Raw genomic sequence first — 13,671 nt, 5'->3', positions numbered from 1 at the left:
ATATTGGGACTGCATGCTTCAGTTGATACTTAGTGTACTTTTGGGATTTCTGGTTGCACCTCACCTCTGGTTCTGATAGTATATTGTATTATGAAGAATATTAATAATGCTGCAGAACAATTACTTGTTCATTTGCTAACTGATTAAAATTCATGCATAATTTATTGGAACTGGGAGAGACTTTATAAATAAGTCTCCTTGGCCTCAAGAGCTTAAAAACAAAATGTGTATGCTAATAGAAGAATGTGCTTTACTTCTTAACATAAAAACTTAATAGATGATGGTCTCATTCATATGAGATTTTATTTGTGATAATCGTGCTCTTAATCAAAGTGTTAACTTCTAAATATAGCCTTATGTTTTAGAAGTTTATAACTTGGAGCTGGTAGTGCATCATGCTCATCAATGATGATGTTTTCTGCTATGTTGACCTTAGAATACATTAGTTTGACATTTAATATGTTAGCTCCACAGCAAATAAACTACCCTCGTTATGCCCAGCTGCATTTCTGAGCTTTGATGCAGGTAGGGATCTAAATTAATTCATAAGCACATATATTGCCAAAGAAGGGGAAAACATTAATAATGAATTGAGGTACTTTCTATAGTTTTGTTTATCCTGAAGCAGAAATGGAAATACCTTGGAGCATTCACCTTTTCACTCGGGGAGGAAAAAATCAGCTCCCATTACAGCCACTGTGACATGACTACAGAATCCCTGGTCTCCAAACTGAGTGGTTTGAGAAGCAGCCAATTTAGAAAAAAGTCTGAAAGATATCTGCAAAAATCTGGGAAACTTGGTTGCTTATAGAGCTGGTAAATAAATATACTGTTTGGAGCAAACTGTGGTACATGGAAGGGAAGCTTTGCTGCTGGAAATAGAGAAGCAGGCAGAACCAGGGAGTCATCAGCTGAACTTCACCATGCAGGGAGGATGGGATGTCAAAGGAGGTCCACCACTCCCCACCATGTGTTCTGTCAATGACACTGGTGGGATCATCCCTGGCAGGCAGAATATGTGCAATGCATCTGTGTCTTAACTTCTGTTGTGTAAAATGTAAGGGTCCCCTGCTAGGGAAATCTTATGGTCTGGGGTTAAAAGTTATTTTTAATGTTCTGGCCATAAGATCCCCTCTACCTGCTCAGAGGTGCTGATTTGTTAGTTCTGCATCACTGCTGTGTGAAACCCCTGTGTGTACCAAATTTAGCATTGTTGCCTAATTAACTGTAACAAATTAGCTGAAATATGAGCCATCTGGAATGAAAATGAGCCTTCCATGTTTATCAGTGAATTCATTTTATTAGAAAAATATTTGTTGCTTGTGGTTGTTTCTTAAATCATGCTGAGGCAATGTTTCTATGTTAACATTTCTCAGGGTAGGGGGACCACCCCTTCTTGTTTGGTCTGTCATTACCTTTTACACTTTGCAGCTGCATTGAAATATGTAGGCAGGCAGAAGCTGATGAGAAGAAGGGATGACAAAAAGCGGCACACATCCTATTGTTCAAGTTTCAAAATCAGTAGTAACTTAGTAAAGAATAAAATATTATATGTTGTTGCCATATGTCTTTATTTTGTCATTCTCCTGGCAGCTTTGCTCAATTCTGAGTATTCTGAATGCCTGTAATAGACATCTGTATCCTTTTCCCTAACTGCATCCGGTGAGTTTCAGATTAACTGCAGTGATACTCATTTTTAAGAATATTCTGTGCAGAGGTAGTGTATCATCTATTGCAGCTTTTTCTATAAGGAAAGTGCAAATGTGGCTCCAGTCAATAAAATAAAATCTCAAGTTATTGGTATAGTAAATTATATAAATGAGCATAGTTTTTTTCAGAAAAAATCTCAAGTAGCAGCAAAATATAAATCAGGCAAGATTTTGTGTTCTCTAGCTGAGATTTTTAAAAGGAAAATATAGCATTGAGCAGATCCCAGTAGTGCACCGGTCACTTCCATCAGCTGAAATTCTCCTCAGCTCTTCTTCATTGATGTCAATTTGAATTTGTTTCTGAGGTCTGGAATCCTTGCTGACCAAACTCTGACAACTCCCTGCATAGACAGCCCTCCTCTCAGTGGGTTTTCCAGCTTTTGTTTTATGGCTGGTTTCCGTTTTGTGTCCCCTGCAGAGCCGCCTCGGCCGATAGCGCCCCCGCAGCTGCTGGGCGTCGGGCCGACCTACCTGCTCATCCAGCTGAACGCCAACTCCATCATCGGGGACGGCCCCATCATCCTCAAAGAGGTGGAGTACCGCATGACATCGGGGACCTGGACCGAGACCCACGCTGTCAACGCACCCACCTACAAGCTGTGGCACCTGGACCCCGACACCGAGTACGAGATTCGGGTGCTGCTCACCAGGCCGGGCGAGGGCGGGACGGGGCAGCCCGGGCCACCGCTCATCACCAGGACCAAGTGTGCTGGTGAGTGCTGCTCTGGAAAAACTGACAGAAAACCCAAACTGTTCACTTTATGCTTTAATTGATTGGTGGGCCTGTGGGCTTCAATTAACTTGTATCAGGAGTTAAGGATTCCCTTCACACCCACAGGGTCTCCAAGTTTCTGGATCAGTAAGGATTTGCTGTGTCCTCTTCTTTGCCAGGTCATTGTCTTGGTTGCTAACCCTTGGAGGGTAGATAAGGGGGCAGGAAGTTAGAAATCTAAGAACACATTTTGGTTCTCATCACGTGAGGGAGGGGACCTCTTGATTTCTGGGAAGTCCTGACTTCCTTGTTTCTTCACCTTTGTGTTTTCAATTACGTTTTAAATAAACTTGCACATAAAGCAAGTTACATGGGAAAAAAGCATATGTTTAGGCAATAGAATCATGAAAAAGAAAAAAAAAAGTAGTGTACCTCTGCATAATTTGTCTTTTCCCAAGTAATTACATATGGCCTGACAGAATCTCCAACAACTAAAATACAAATACTAAAGCCTCTAGCTATGACTGCTCCCCAGGCACCAAGACTACCAGAGACCAAGAAGCATTTGGAAAATGCTCTCAGGCTCATGGTGACTCTTGGGGCTCTCCTGTGCAGGTCTGGGAGTAGGACTCAAACATTATTGTGGGTCCCTTCCAACTCAGGATAGTCTATGATTCTCTAAATTGTAGAATGCAATTAAAAGCACAAATGGAGTGTTTTCTCCATTTTTTTAATACTATCACCAAAATCATGTGCTGCTGAGCCCTGCAGTCTGCTTCTTGTTTCTTAGAGTCTCCCTGCATGGCCAGCACCAAGAAGATTAAGCACTGTCAACTTGTGCTATATGCTGTTCCTTCTAAAGCTACCTAAACTTATTTTAGTCTCAGCTTTCACAAGAAGAAAGATAATACCTACGTCTCATAGTTGCAAGGGAGAAAAATTATAGATTTGAATCTCAGACTGTGAGGAAAATAGGCACAAATTAAATTGTGTGTTTTTCCCTCCTACTCTCAGGACTTCCAGGGCCTGACAGTATTTTAAAGTTGGCACAGTATTAGATATAGGAAAGAGTGCTGATAACCATCTATTAAAAACCACATTAAAGTAATCAGAAGGACAAGCTGAAGTCTCAGGTTTGCATGTGTCATTTATACATGTGCATATGTGCATAAGAAATAAAAATAGTTTTTTCACAAGTTGGAGACGTATCTCTGATAGATGACTACTCATTTTGTTTACTTAATGAAGAGTGGCAGGGTCTGGATCAGAAGCCAGGCATTCTAGAAGGCATTCATGGGTCAGTGGGTATGAATTCCATAAAATTAGAGAATCTTTTTTAAAGTTGTTCATAGTACTGTCTGAAGCTGATGGACAAAACTGGAGTAAGACAAAATTGAAGGCATCTTTTGGAGTTTGTGATTGTTTTTATAATTTAGTCTGTCTTTCCAGTGAAGTAGAAAGATCTATGTGTCTATCTCTGTTAAGGTGTCAGTCTTTGAGATCTAAGTAAGGTTAAAGTATTTGTTTAGACATTCTTCTGAAAAAATAGGAATTAGAAAACTGCTTCTGTTTAAAGAGGTTGAGATTAGGCTAACACATTGAAATGGTCAAGTCATTTTCCTAGCACTTGAAAAAGTATAACTTAATTTACCCAGTAAAGGTTTTTAGTTGAAAAGGAAGTAATGAATTATGTGACATATTTTAGAAGCCTGTTAGGGGAAATAAGGTTATTGTGGGTGTGGGTTTTTTTAAAAATTTTTTTAGCATAACTTTCACATGTAAGGCTCCAAAATCTAGTCTGGCTTGAGAAAAAATTCAACTTAATTTAATCCACTGTGAAATTAAGCAGATCAAAAAAATACTTGAGCAGAAAATTTTGAGCTTTGTGACAGCATTATTTTAATAATAATAACATTTCAAGCTGTTTACCTTGCAGTAGGCTGATTCTTCCTATTCCATTAAAGTGAAGGCAAATAATTGTTACTGTTAGCTATTTTCAGTTAGAAGAAGGTGTGTCAAGCAAGGGTTTGTGAAGGCTGAAATATTGTGCCCAGCATCAGGGATGAGTCAGGGACAGAACCAGATTGAACACTCTGCTGCCTCCTCACCTGTCTGGAAAATCAGACCTTCCTTTTCTGCAGTGTTTTCCCAAGGCTTCTGATAGATAACTGCAAGTCCTCATCAATATGATTTTTTTGGTTATATATACTGATATTTTGCTTGTAAGAGGCAAATTATAAACACAAAAACTAGTCTCTTCCAAGGAGATTTTTAAGAAAATGCAAAGGTAATAATGGAATATCTCACCCTGCAGTCTCTGCTGCTGCCAGTATTGTACCAGTGACTGGCAAGTGATTTACTGTGCTATATTAGATGATGTCTCTGCAGCAATATCTTCTTTCTGGAGTTTCTTCAATTATTCCTAATTCTCATTTCTGACAAGCTCACTTATTTTTCAGATAGATACTCTCTTTTCTGTCAGTGTTCTTTGTCAATTTTGTCTTTCTATAAGTTTTATACATATTAGTTCAAATTCTGAAGCAAGTTCTAATTGATTATCTGCTCACTATCAGATGGAATGGTGGGAAATAAATTAATTTTAACATGAAGTTTGCTCTCTATACAGATTAAAAATTGTGCATTAGTGATTGTCAATCTGATGAGATTGTAAGGATTAAAGTTTACATTCCAAGTAGCAGCAACAGCAAACTCAAGGAAAAAAAAATGAGAATAAGCTAGCATTCTGCTCTCTGTTTAATGCTTAGGCAAATAACAGAATTGTTTTCAAATGAAGTTTAAAATACTTTTCCCCTGTAATTCATTCAGAATTTATCATTTCATGCTATTTCTTTATAATATATTATTGATCAGTTGTCCTCTGCTTTGCTGAAGATGTATTCTACTCCTTAGAGATTTGAGTGATGATCATACTTCCCTCATTGTCATACATGCACTTTTATTATTAGGTATTTAGATCATTTTCTGTCTTCCTTATAGCAAAGCTAGAGTCTGGTGACTCATTTACTAAATGTTTCCACTAATACTAAACAAAATTGTTCTTTAATGAGGGGATAATTCTTCCACTGGTTAAGTCCTCTGACAGCCTGTTTGTCTACCCAGCATTTCTCAGGTAATCTTTCCTGTGCTGAAGCGAAGGTATTTTGTTAGATGTGTTGTTTTATCAGTCTGTGATTAAAGATAGTGCTGAGCAATCAAATATATGAAACCACTGAGTGTTTTTAAATGACTGAAATCTGAAACACCTAGAGCAAAACACTGTTTTCTTACATTATCCCTTGTAAGAACCAGGTGTATGCTTTGTTATTTCCTCTTCTAAGCACCACCTATGATGATATGGTCAAGGTATTGTGATCCCAGCTGCTGATGCTGAAGGGTAGTGCCTCAGTTCTCACAGGGCACCTGAGATTTATTTCATTCTGACTTTGCCTCTTGCCTGGGGTCATTGCTCAGATTATTCACTTCTCCAGGATTCTAACACCAGAACAAAAGGCAGAGAGTAACACTTTAACCAGAAGTAACCCTTAAGGCTGTTTTCTGTGGCTCTGGGGTGTGTTGTCCTTCTGAGCACGTCCCCCCGAGTTGTTATTGCCTTTCTTCCCTTGAGGGGGTAGGGGAGAGGGGCAGGGTGCAGAAAACACGTAATAATCTAAAATTGTCCACTTAGCCTGCTTTTTCAACTCTAAATTAAAAGTTGTTCTCTTACGTTGGCAGCTGCTTCTGAGTAACAACTCACAGCTCAGTTTTATGATTAACTGATATTTTAGTGGCAAAGGAGGTCAGTAGTTCAGCCTGTCCAGAGCTTAATATATGTACACAGTGGAATTGCTTGCTCCTACTTTACTGAAGTTCAGCATGAGGGTATGCTTTTTTCAGAAAAGCATGAAGAATTGTAAAGCAGTTAGAGAAAACAGTGCTGTGTGTTTTCATTATTTTTGGTTCTGCTAATGAACTGAGTAAGGACAGGGGGGAAGCTTTATAGCTTTAGGAGAGTGAGAAAGCAAAAATATTTCTCAATTATATTATAATTATTATTGCTATTGTCATTATTGTTATTTCATTGTTCAAAATCTTTATCCACCACAGAGACCTGCCATGGGTAGCAGTTAGCCTCAAGGCACGAGAGCAGGAGATGCTGGTTCAGCAATGCAATGCTGAACACCTGCAGCTGAAGGCTTGGGAGCTGGCTGCTTTCTGCTGCCTTTTTAAGTGCATAATGTTTGTGTACAGTTTCTACATGCATTAATTTCAAAACCAATATACACAGAGTACAGAATACTGCTGAATTCTCCTCTAACAAACAATAAAAAAAAAAATTAAGGAAAGCATGGAAAAATATCAAAAAACAAAAGCAAGCTCAAAGGCTTTTGATTACTGTCTTGGGATTTATAACAGAGGGACTCCAGAGAGGTTGCCATTGTGAAAGTGACCCTGCATGGCCATCTGGAGAACTAAAATGTTGTTGTGGTTACATAAAAATTATGAATTATTTTTAAAATGAGTGGAGTGAGAGGGACATTGCAGTATAGAATCTGCATGTGCTGATGTAGGACATGTACAGAGCTACTTGACTCAGTGTTTGTTGCATTTTACACTTGCAGATCCAAGGCAGAGGGTTCAGGGTGGGGACCTGGATTGTAGGCTTTACTGTGTGCTGCAGAAAAGAGAATTTAGGACATTGGAGTATGAGGCAATGTGTTTTAAAATTGGGTAGAATCAACATTTCAGGAGGCTTCTGGATTATACAGCACTGAACAGACAAGCTGTGCTCTTCATTTGCATCCCTTGCAGTAGTGCAACTGCAATTGTTAAAATTTTGAAAGCTAATAAAAAAAATACAGATAAGTGTGTAATTTTCAATCTCTTTTTATTTTTTTTTAATGGGGACAGAAAGAAATATTTACCTTTACAGAAAAACAGCTGTCTCCATGTTTCAAGCAGAATTTTTATCTTATTTCCCTCAAAGTAGTTATTATTAGGGACTTAAACTATAGCTTCAAGGGCAACATGAATACATTTTGAGTGCTTAAATTATGTGCTTTTATTGCTCATATTTTTGTTGTTTACAGTTTGAATGCATTTTAAGGACATACTAAATTAATATTGTACTTTTAAAAATTATTTTACATTTGTCATTCCAGAAGAACCCTCATTACACCAATATTTATAAGTTGCTGTTGTTTTTACAAATGTGTTTGGCACTTGTGATTGTTTCTGGGCTTTTGGCCAGGTAGTAATTGGAACCATTTAAGATCTTGCTATCAGATTCCAAATGCACCAGAGTCTTGTTCCATATAGGTTTACCAACTGGGTATGATATGGGGAGGTGGAGCAGGGAGATTTTAAACCATGGAAAAAGTCTGGACTGAGGAACTTCATCATATTCCCATTAAGACTGAATACTAGATTTATTATTGAGAAGGCTTCCTGTAGAAGAGCCATCTGATTTGGACCATCATCTGGCACCAGCAACCATGCTGTGCTTATTGTGCTGCTTGCCACTGCTGAGATACCCGTACCACATATAGAATCCTAACGAGGCTTATATCCATAAGAAAGGACTGTAGTGCAGCTGACTTACCTAGCAAGAGACCAGGCAGACTGCCCAGCCAAGCTCTTGGCAGATTGTGTAAATTAAGCATGGTATCCTCTTTTTCAAAGGAGTGCAGTGCTGATGACTCAGTTGAATTGGCAGTAAACTGCAAGTTCAGACACTGACCTCCCCTAAATGGGTTTTCAGCATTTTTTTTGTTTGCTGTATTCAGCCTTGCTTAGTATCATTTATATGGTACTTGCAGCTGCAAGTTGCCTCTTTTGTAACTGGAAACTTTCTTCCTGCAACATTGCGAATGTCATGTTATACAAGACACGGATTTCCTGAATTCTCTCATGCTTCATTTTTGGGAATGGTTTTGTTCATGGCTTATTTTTTTTATAGAATAGTATCACATATTCATCAGTAAATCACTCTGATGCTCTTCACTTAGAGACAGGTTAGCAGACCTAGGTAGGTGGACCCTCTAGCATGGCCACCCACATGTCAAAGCCTCTGTTGTGTGCAGTGGCCTCTTCTGCCTTCTTTCTGAGGTCTCTACCAGCAGGCAGGGAGGGACAAGTGACCTACAGCAAGACATGCTTGTGGTCTTTGGCATTTGACACCCTAGTCAGTGAAGGTTTTGGTGCAAAGATTTTGGTTAAAGTTACTGGCTCTCTTTCTGGTGAAGGACACAAGGTCAGGATATGGCTTCACTGTTTTATAGAGGTAAAGGAGGAAAAAGAGCAGCTACCAAGACCACACAGAGCTCCCCTTCTCTCAAGCAATTTCTCCATCTCTTGCCTCACCTTGGTTTGTTTGGTGGCTTTTCCCAGAGCAGAGTACACCACAGCACACTGAGACTGTCATGATTTATCCAAAGTGCATGTAACTAGTCAATAGATCACACTTCCAAGAGGAGCACTGTCTGTGGCAAGGAAATATATAGCAGTGCATTAATCCATGGTGCCCATTCCAGCTGTAAAAGAATGTATGTGGGCAATAATTCATATTGGAGCGCTTGGAGTGCTGTGGGTGCACCCAGGCCAGATAACTCACAGCCTGATTAGAGCTTCTGCAAAGTTGGGGGACTGATGTTCACAGATTTTTGGTCTGTGTCTGCTGCTTAAAAACAAGATTGCAGGTTGAGATAAGCTTTCCTTTTGGAAGGCTGGAGCTCTTTTTTTGAACTGTGGCTTCTATTTTCTAATTTCAGCTGAAATAAATATATACATATATATATATATATATATATATATATTTTTTAGCATGATTGATTAGTGTGTTTGATGCTTTAGTTTGGTTTCATAATTAAGGTCTCTCAACTGCTCAGGAATGCAAGATTAATTTTAGAGTGCTTGAGAAGTGGTAAGTACATAAATAAAACAAACTTTTATGGGACTGGCTTTTATTGTACATTCATTTATCAGTCTATTAAAAATTAATCAGGGAAAATTTTAATGAAGTTTTTTAAGTTGCTCTGATCATTACAGCTCTAAAGTGTTCTGGAAGCATACTAATTTTTCAATTATTTTGGTGCTTTTGGCAGAGTAGTGTGGATTAGATATGGAAGGCTGTGAGTAGCAGGAGTGGAAGGGTGGAAGAGGAAAGCAGAACCAGCAGCCTGTGCTGTGGCTGGGGATGTTGATGAGATTTACCAAATGCATTCAATATTTTTCATCTCTCTCCAAAGCCATTACAAAGAGATATCATGTCATTTTTCCAAAAAGCCCTGGTTCTTACATGGATCAATTCTTTGGACTTTCTTCTGCTAGATAAATATTTGGTTTTTATTTAAGTCTTGTTTGCTCTTTTATTTTTTTTAACTTTGTTTCATTTTAATAGTGAGCAGTAAAATCCTTTTCACCTAATTTGAACCTAGATGTATGAAATAGACCTGAGTGAATTTCACTCTCTCCACTTTATTTCTCAGTAAATCCTCCTGCTGGTGCTGAGAGGAGTAATGGACTATGTGGTACTTTTGTATGGAATGAAATAGCCTCCATTTTAACAATGAGTTGAGGAGCATATTAAGCAGCAATTGATGTCAGGTTACAACTCAGGTGATCAGTAGGTCCAGAAACCTAAAAATTACTTTTCAAGGCTCTTAATGGTTTTGTTTGCTGTTTTCAAATAAAATTCTGGAGCAGTCCTGGAAAGCTCCAGATGCCTTGAAAAACAAACATTAAAAATACTGACATGGAGGCTCAGGATCATCCAATTAATTAAAAGCTTGTCATCTTTACTTTAATTCTGAACCGAATAATGGAACAGCCAATACCAAGCTTGATTAATGAAGAATTAAGGAAGTAATATAATTAGAGACAGTCAACAGATTTATAGAATGCTCTTGTCAGAATAACTTGATTTTTAAAAAATTGAATTACAGATTTGGTTAATAAAGCTGATATTGTTCTTCTCTAATGCATTTAATTTGATATAAGGCATTTTGATTAGGAAACCAGAATAAAATCAACTCAAATGGAGAAGAACTGGCTTATATATCTAAAACTGCTTTTGTGGATTAATTGAATAATCACTTCTGTTTGTGCCCTATCAGGAACAGTTCCATGTAATTTATAAAGAAAATGTAACTATGATAAAGCTGACAAATTATAGAATTTTATTAAACTGGTAGAAGAAAAAGCCACTTGAAAAAAGTGAAAAAAAGCCACTTGAATTCTAATTTAAAGTGGTTTGAATTGGCTGAATCTTATCTATGTTTCAAGTACAACATTTGCAGTATAATAAAAACAAAGTAGGCGATGTGTACAGAGTGGGAAAAGAGATCTGAGTGTCACAGGCTATTAGGGCTGAGACTTAGGCACTGGAACTAGAAGAGGTCCTGTAGTCCTTGGCCTGTAAACCAGAGCAAAATTTCTCCCTCTTTCCTTATCTTTGGAGAATGTTTTAAAGCTTTTGAAGGGGTAATCTTGAAATTGTTTACCAAATTAGTTTTGTTCTGACCAACGTCTTTTATCCCTGTTTTTCCGTCTCCTCTCCAAATCTGTATGGCATCCTGTTCTCTAGAATTAAAGCTATGGCATTGTGCTAGAGTTTGTTTTCAGGAGGATTAGGAAACAAACAAAACAAAAAAAAATCTGGCAGAAAGCTGTAATCTAGAAGCAAAATCTTGTTGTTCATATGTGATGTGACCGGAATTAATACTGAGTTTAGAGACACAGACATGATTTAAGCAGTAATTCTTCATGGGTTTGAGATTTATTTGCCTTGTTTCACATCTCCAAATCAACTGCTTACGCCTTTTATTCCCTTATATACTATTATTTTTTATTTCAGGTTACCTTTGAAAACAATTTCATTTTATGCATTTTGTTTTTCAGGTCATTAATTACTAAAAGCTATTTCATTACCCTTGGAAATGACAACATGCTAAATTATCATTCAGATAATTAAACATTTCAGATACTATAACAATACCATAAGTACATATTTTGCAGTTTATTACCTTTATTTTAGAGAAATTGTGCTCAAGGATAGGGACTGGTGAAAATATATTGGACAATGTGCCTTCTTTTGTCTGTGAAATGGACTCTAACAATTAGGCTGAAATGTGAGAGCATTAGGAATATGATGTGCTCTATTCACAGTTCACAACCTGTAGTAGCTTAGATAATTACAAATAAATAAACCAGTTGAGTTGTACGTGTTTCCTTAAAGTAATGACCTTTGAAGACAGTGCAGAAGTACAATTCAAGAAACCTGCTCTCTGTTTTTGGCCTTTGGCATCACCTTTGACAGATCAGCTCACTTTGGTGTCTCATTGCTGTTTAGAAAGCAGGGTTGACTATGAATGTTTCCCCAGCAATTTTTCGCAAATTTATTTACTTCACATGATTGTTTTGGATTTTTTTAAAGCAAGCACTTTTCTTACTTTTGTTTTGCTGACTTCAATGAAATCTTGGATTTATCTGTCTGAATGCTAAATATTTTGTAATGAGAATCTTATACAATGAAGACCATATGTAAGGGCTAAAATTTTTATTCACTCAGTGACAAGTTTTATCACTGATGTAGTGTCTGCATTCAGCTCTTGGTGTGACCAAGAGCTCTCTGTCTGTCCAGGCAGAGTTGACTTTTGGTGTTCACTTGACATAATGAGGGGTGGATGGGGAATGTGGGAAGAATGCAACAAACATACTGTATAGAAATCAGTGGAGATCAGTTTATTCCTGAAATTGTTGTTTTTTGGGGCTTTTTTGCTAGCCCTTGTCTATTATCAGCTGAATAGCCATAATTAAGGATCATGCAAGCTGAGCATGTTCTTTTTTTCTATATGTATCTGCCACTTTACCTCTAAGACTTCTTAGGTTGCCATTACCAAGTTTTCTTTTTCTGATGCTCAGCTTTTTGTTTGGTTTTTCCTTTTTTTAACACGACCGTACCTCCCCCTTCAGCCCCAGCTATTCCTTCCCTTCAGCCATGAAACAGAATTTAAATGTTTAAAGCAAATATGGATGCTTCTCTCTAAACAGTGGATAAGGGAATAAATAATATGTTGTAGAAATTATTCATATGGCATAATATGCTTGTAGGTTTGCAGTTCATATGGTGATGAATATAGTATAAGAATCCCTACAGTAAAGAAACATGTAAAAAGTTTTTTAGCTGCGGCTTGTCTTGCCTAGCAGTACTTGGAAAAGGTGGAGAATGTGTATTTGAAAGACAAGTTAGGATGGTAGACATTTTTCATAGTCACTTTACTGAGGGGCATATTCAGAGCATATACACATATTTTGTACAATGAGAAAAAACACATACAGCAATACAATTGTGTAGAAATCAATAAACCATGATGTTTATGCCTTTCTTTGAATTATTTAGTCATGAATTTACTAGTTGTCATGTGCATTAAATTAAGGCAGTTCACAAATGTAGGGTTTTTTCTCCTGTGTTAATTTGATCTGGTCCCACAGTGGGGAAAAAAGTGCTATCACTTTCCAATATTGCTTTCATAAATCAGCTTACTGTCTCTGTGTTTAAGAAAGGATTTGCAAGTTTAAGGTGGGAATTCCAAGGCTATAATAATTTCTGTGATGACTCTAGGTGATTTAAAGATCTGTTAAAAATAGATATGCTGTGGGTTCCCATGGGTGAGGCTTCAGCTGGGCTGCTGCATCCCATGGGCTGCAGGTTCTGTGGAAACCATAATCTTTCAGTGCACTCTGAAAGTCTGCCTTGTGGACAGACTTAAATTAGAAAGTATCAGATGCTCCTGCTATGCATTTTGTTGTCCTAAAACTAAACTCTTGGACACTTTACATTATTCTCTCTATAGACATGTGTCAATGTGTGTTTTATCCACCTCTGAAGAGCAGCCATCGTGTTCTGGTAGTTCTGTGTAAGGGGCTCAGGTATGATGGGCAGGCTTCTTTCTGCCTCTCTAGACCATAACACAGGCTAGGAAAAAAATATGCAGCAATTGTAGTATAGAACAATAGCTGCAAAAAAACCCTTGTAGTATTTGCAATCTGTTGTTTCATCCTTGAATTGCACAAAATACGCCTTTAAATATCCTACTGTTATTCTCATCATCCTTCTTTCTGTTTTTCATGCTATGCCTTTCTCCATCTGATGTGGACTTGTAGTAGGGGTTAAATATAGCACTGACAACTCATGAAGAAACTTTCTCTAGTGCTAAAGGTCTGTTTTTTGGAGCAGGGTTTGCTGAGTTGTTT

General features: G+C 37.7%; 1 protein-coding gene across 3 annotated transcripts in view; it reads left to right on the top strand.

Moving 5' to 3' along the window:
* Positions 1-13,671, top strand: part of PTPRK (protein tyrosine phosphatase receptor type K) — a 371,462-nt gene that overhangs the window by 212,127 nt on the left and 145,664 nt on the right. For all 3 annotated transcript variants that reach the window (XM_056487252.1, XM_056487251.1, XM_056487253.1), the window contains exon 7: positions 2,128-2,421. In XM_056487252.1, coding sequence (XP_056343227.1) covers positions 2,128-2,421 — 294 coding nt within the window. The remainder of the gene's footprint in view (positions 1-2,127; positions 2,422-13,671) is intronic.

The sequence above is a fragment of the Oenanthe melanoleuca genome, chromosome 3 (assembly GCF_029582105.1).
Source record: "Oenanthe melanoleuca isolate GR-GAL-2019-014 chromosome 3, OMel1.0, whole genome shotgun sequence".
Taxonomy (NCBI): domain Eukaryota; kingdom Metazoa; phylum Chordata; class Aves; order Passeriformes; family Muscicapidae; genus Oenanthe; species Oenanthe melanoleuca.
The sequence above is the reverse complement of the archived record's forward strand: the minus strand, read 5'-3'. Positions and strand labels throughout refer to the sequence as shown.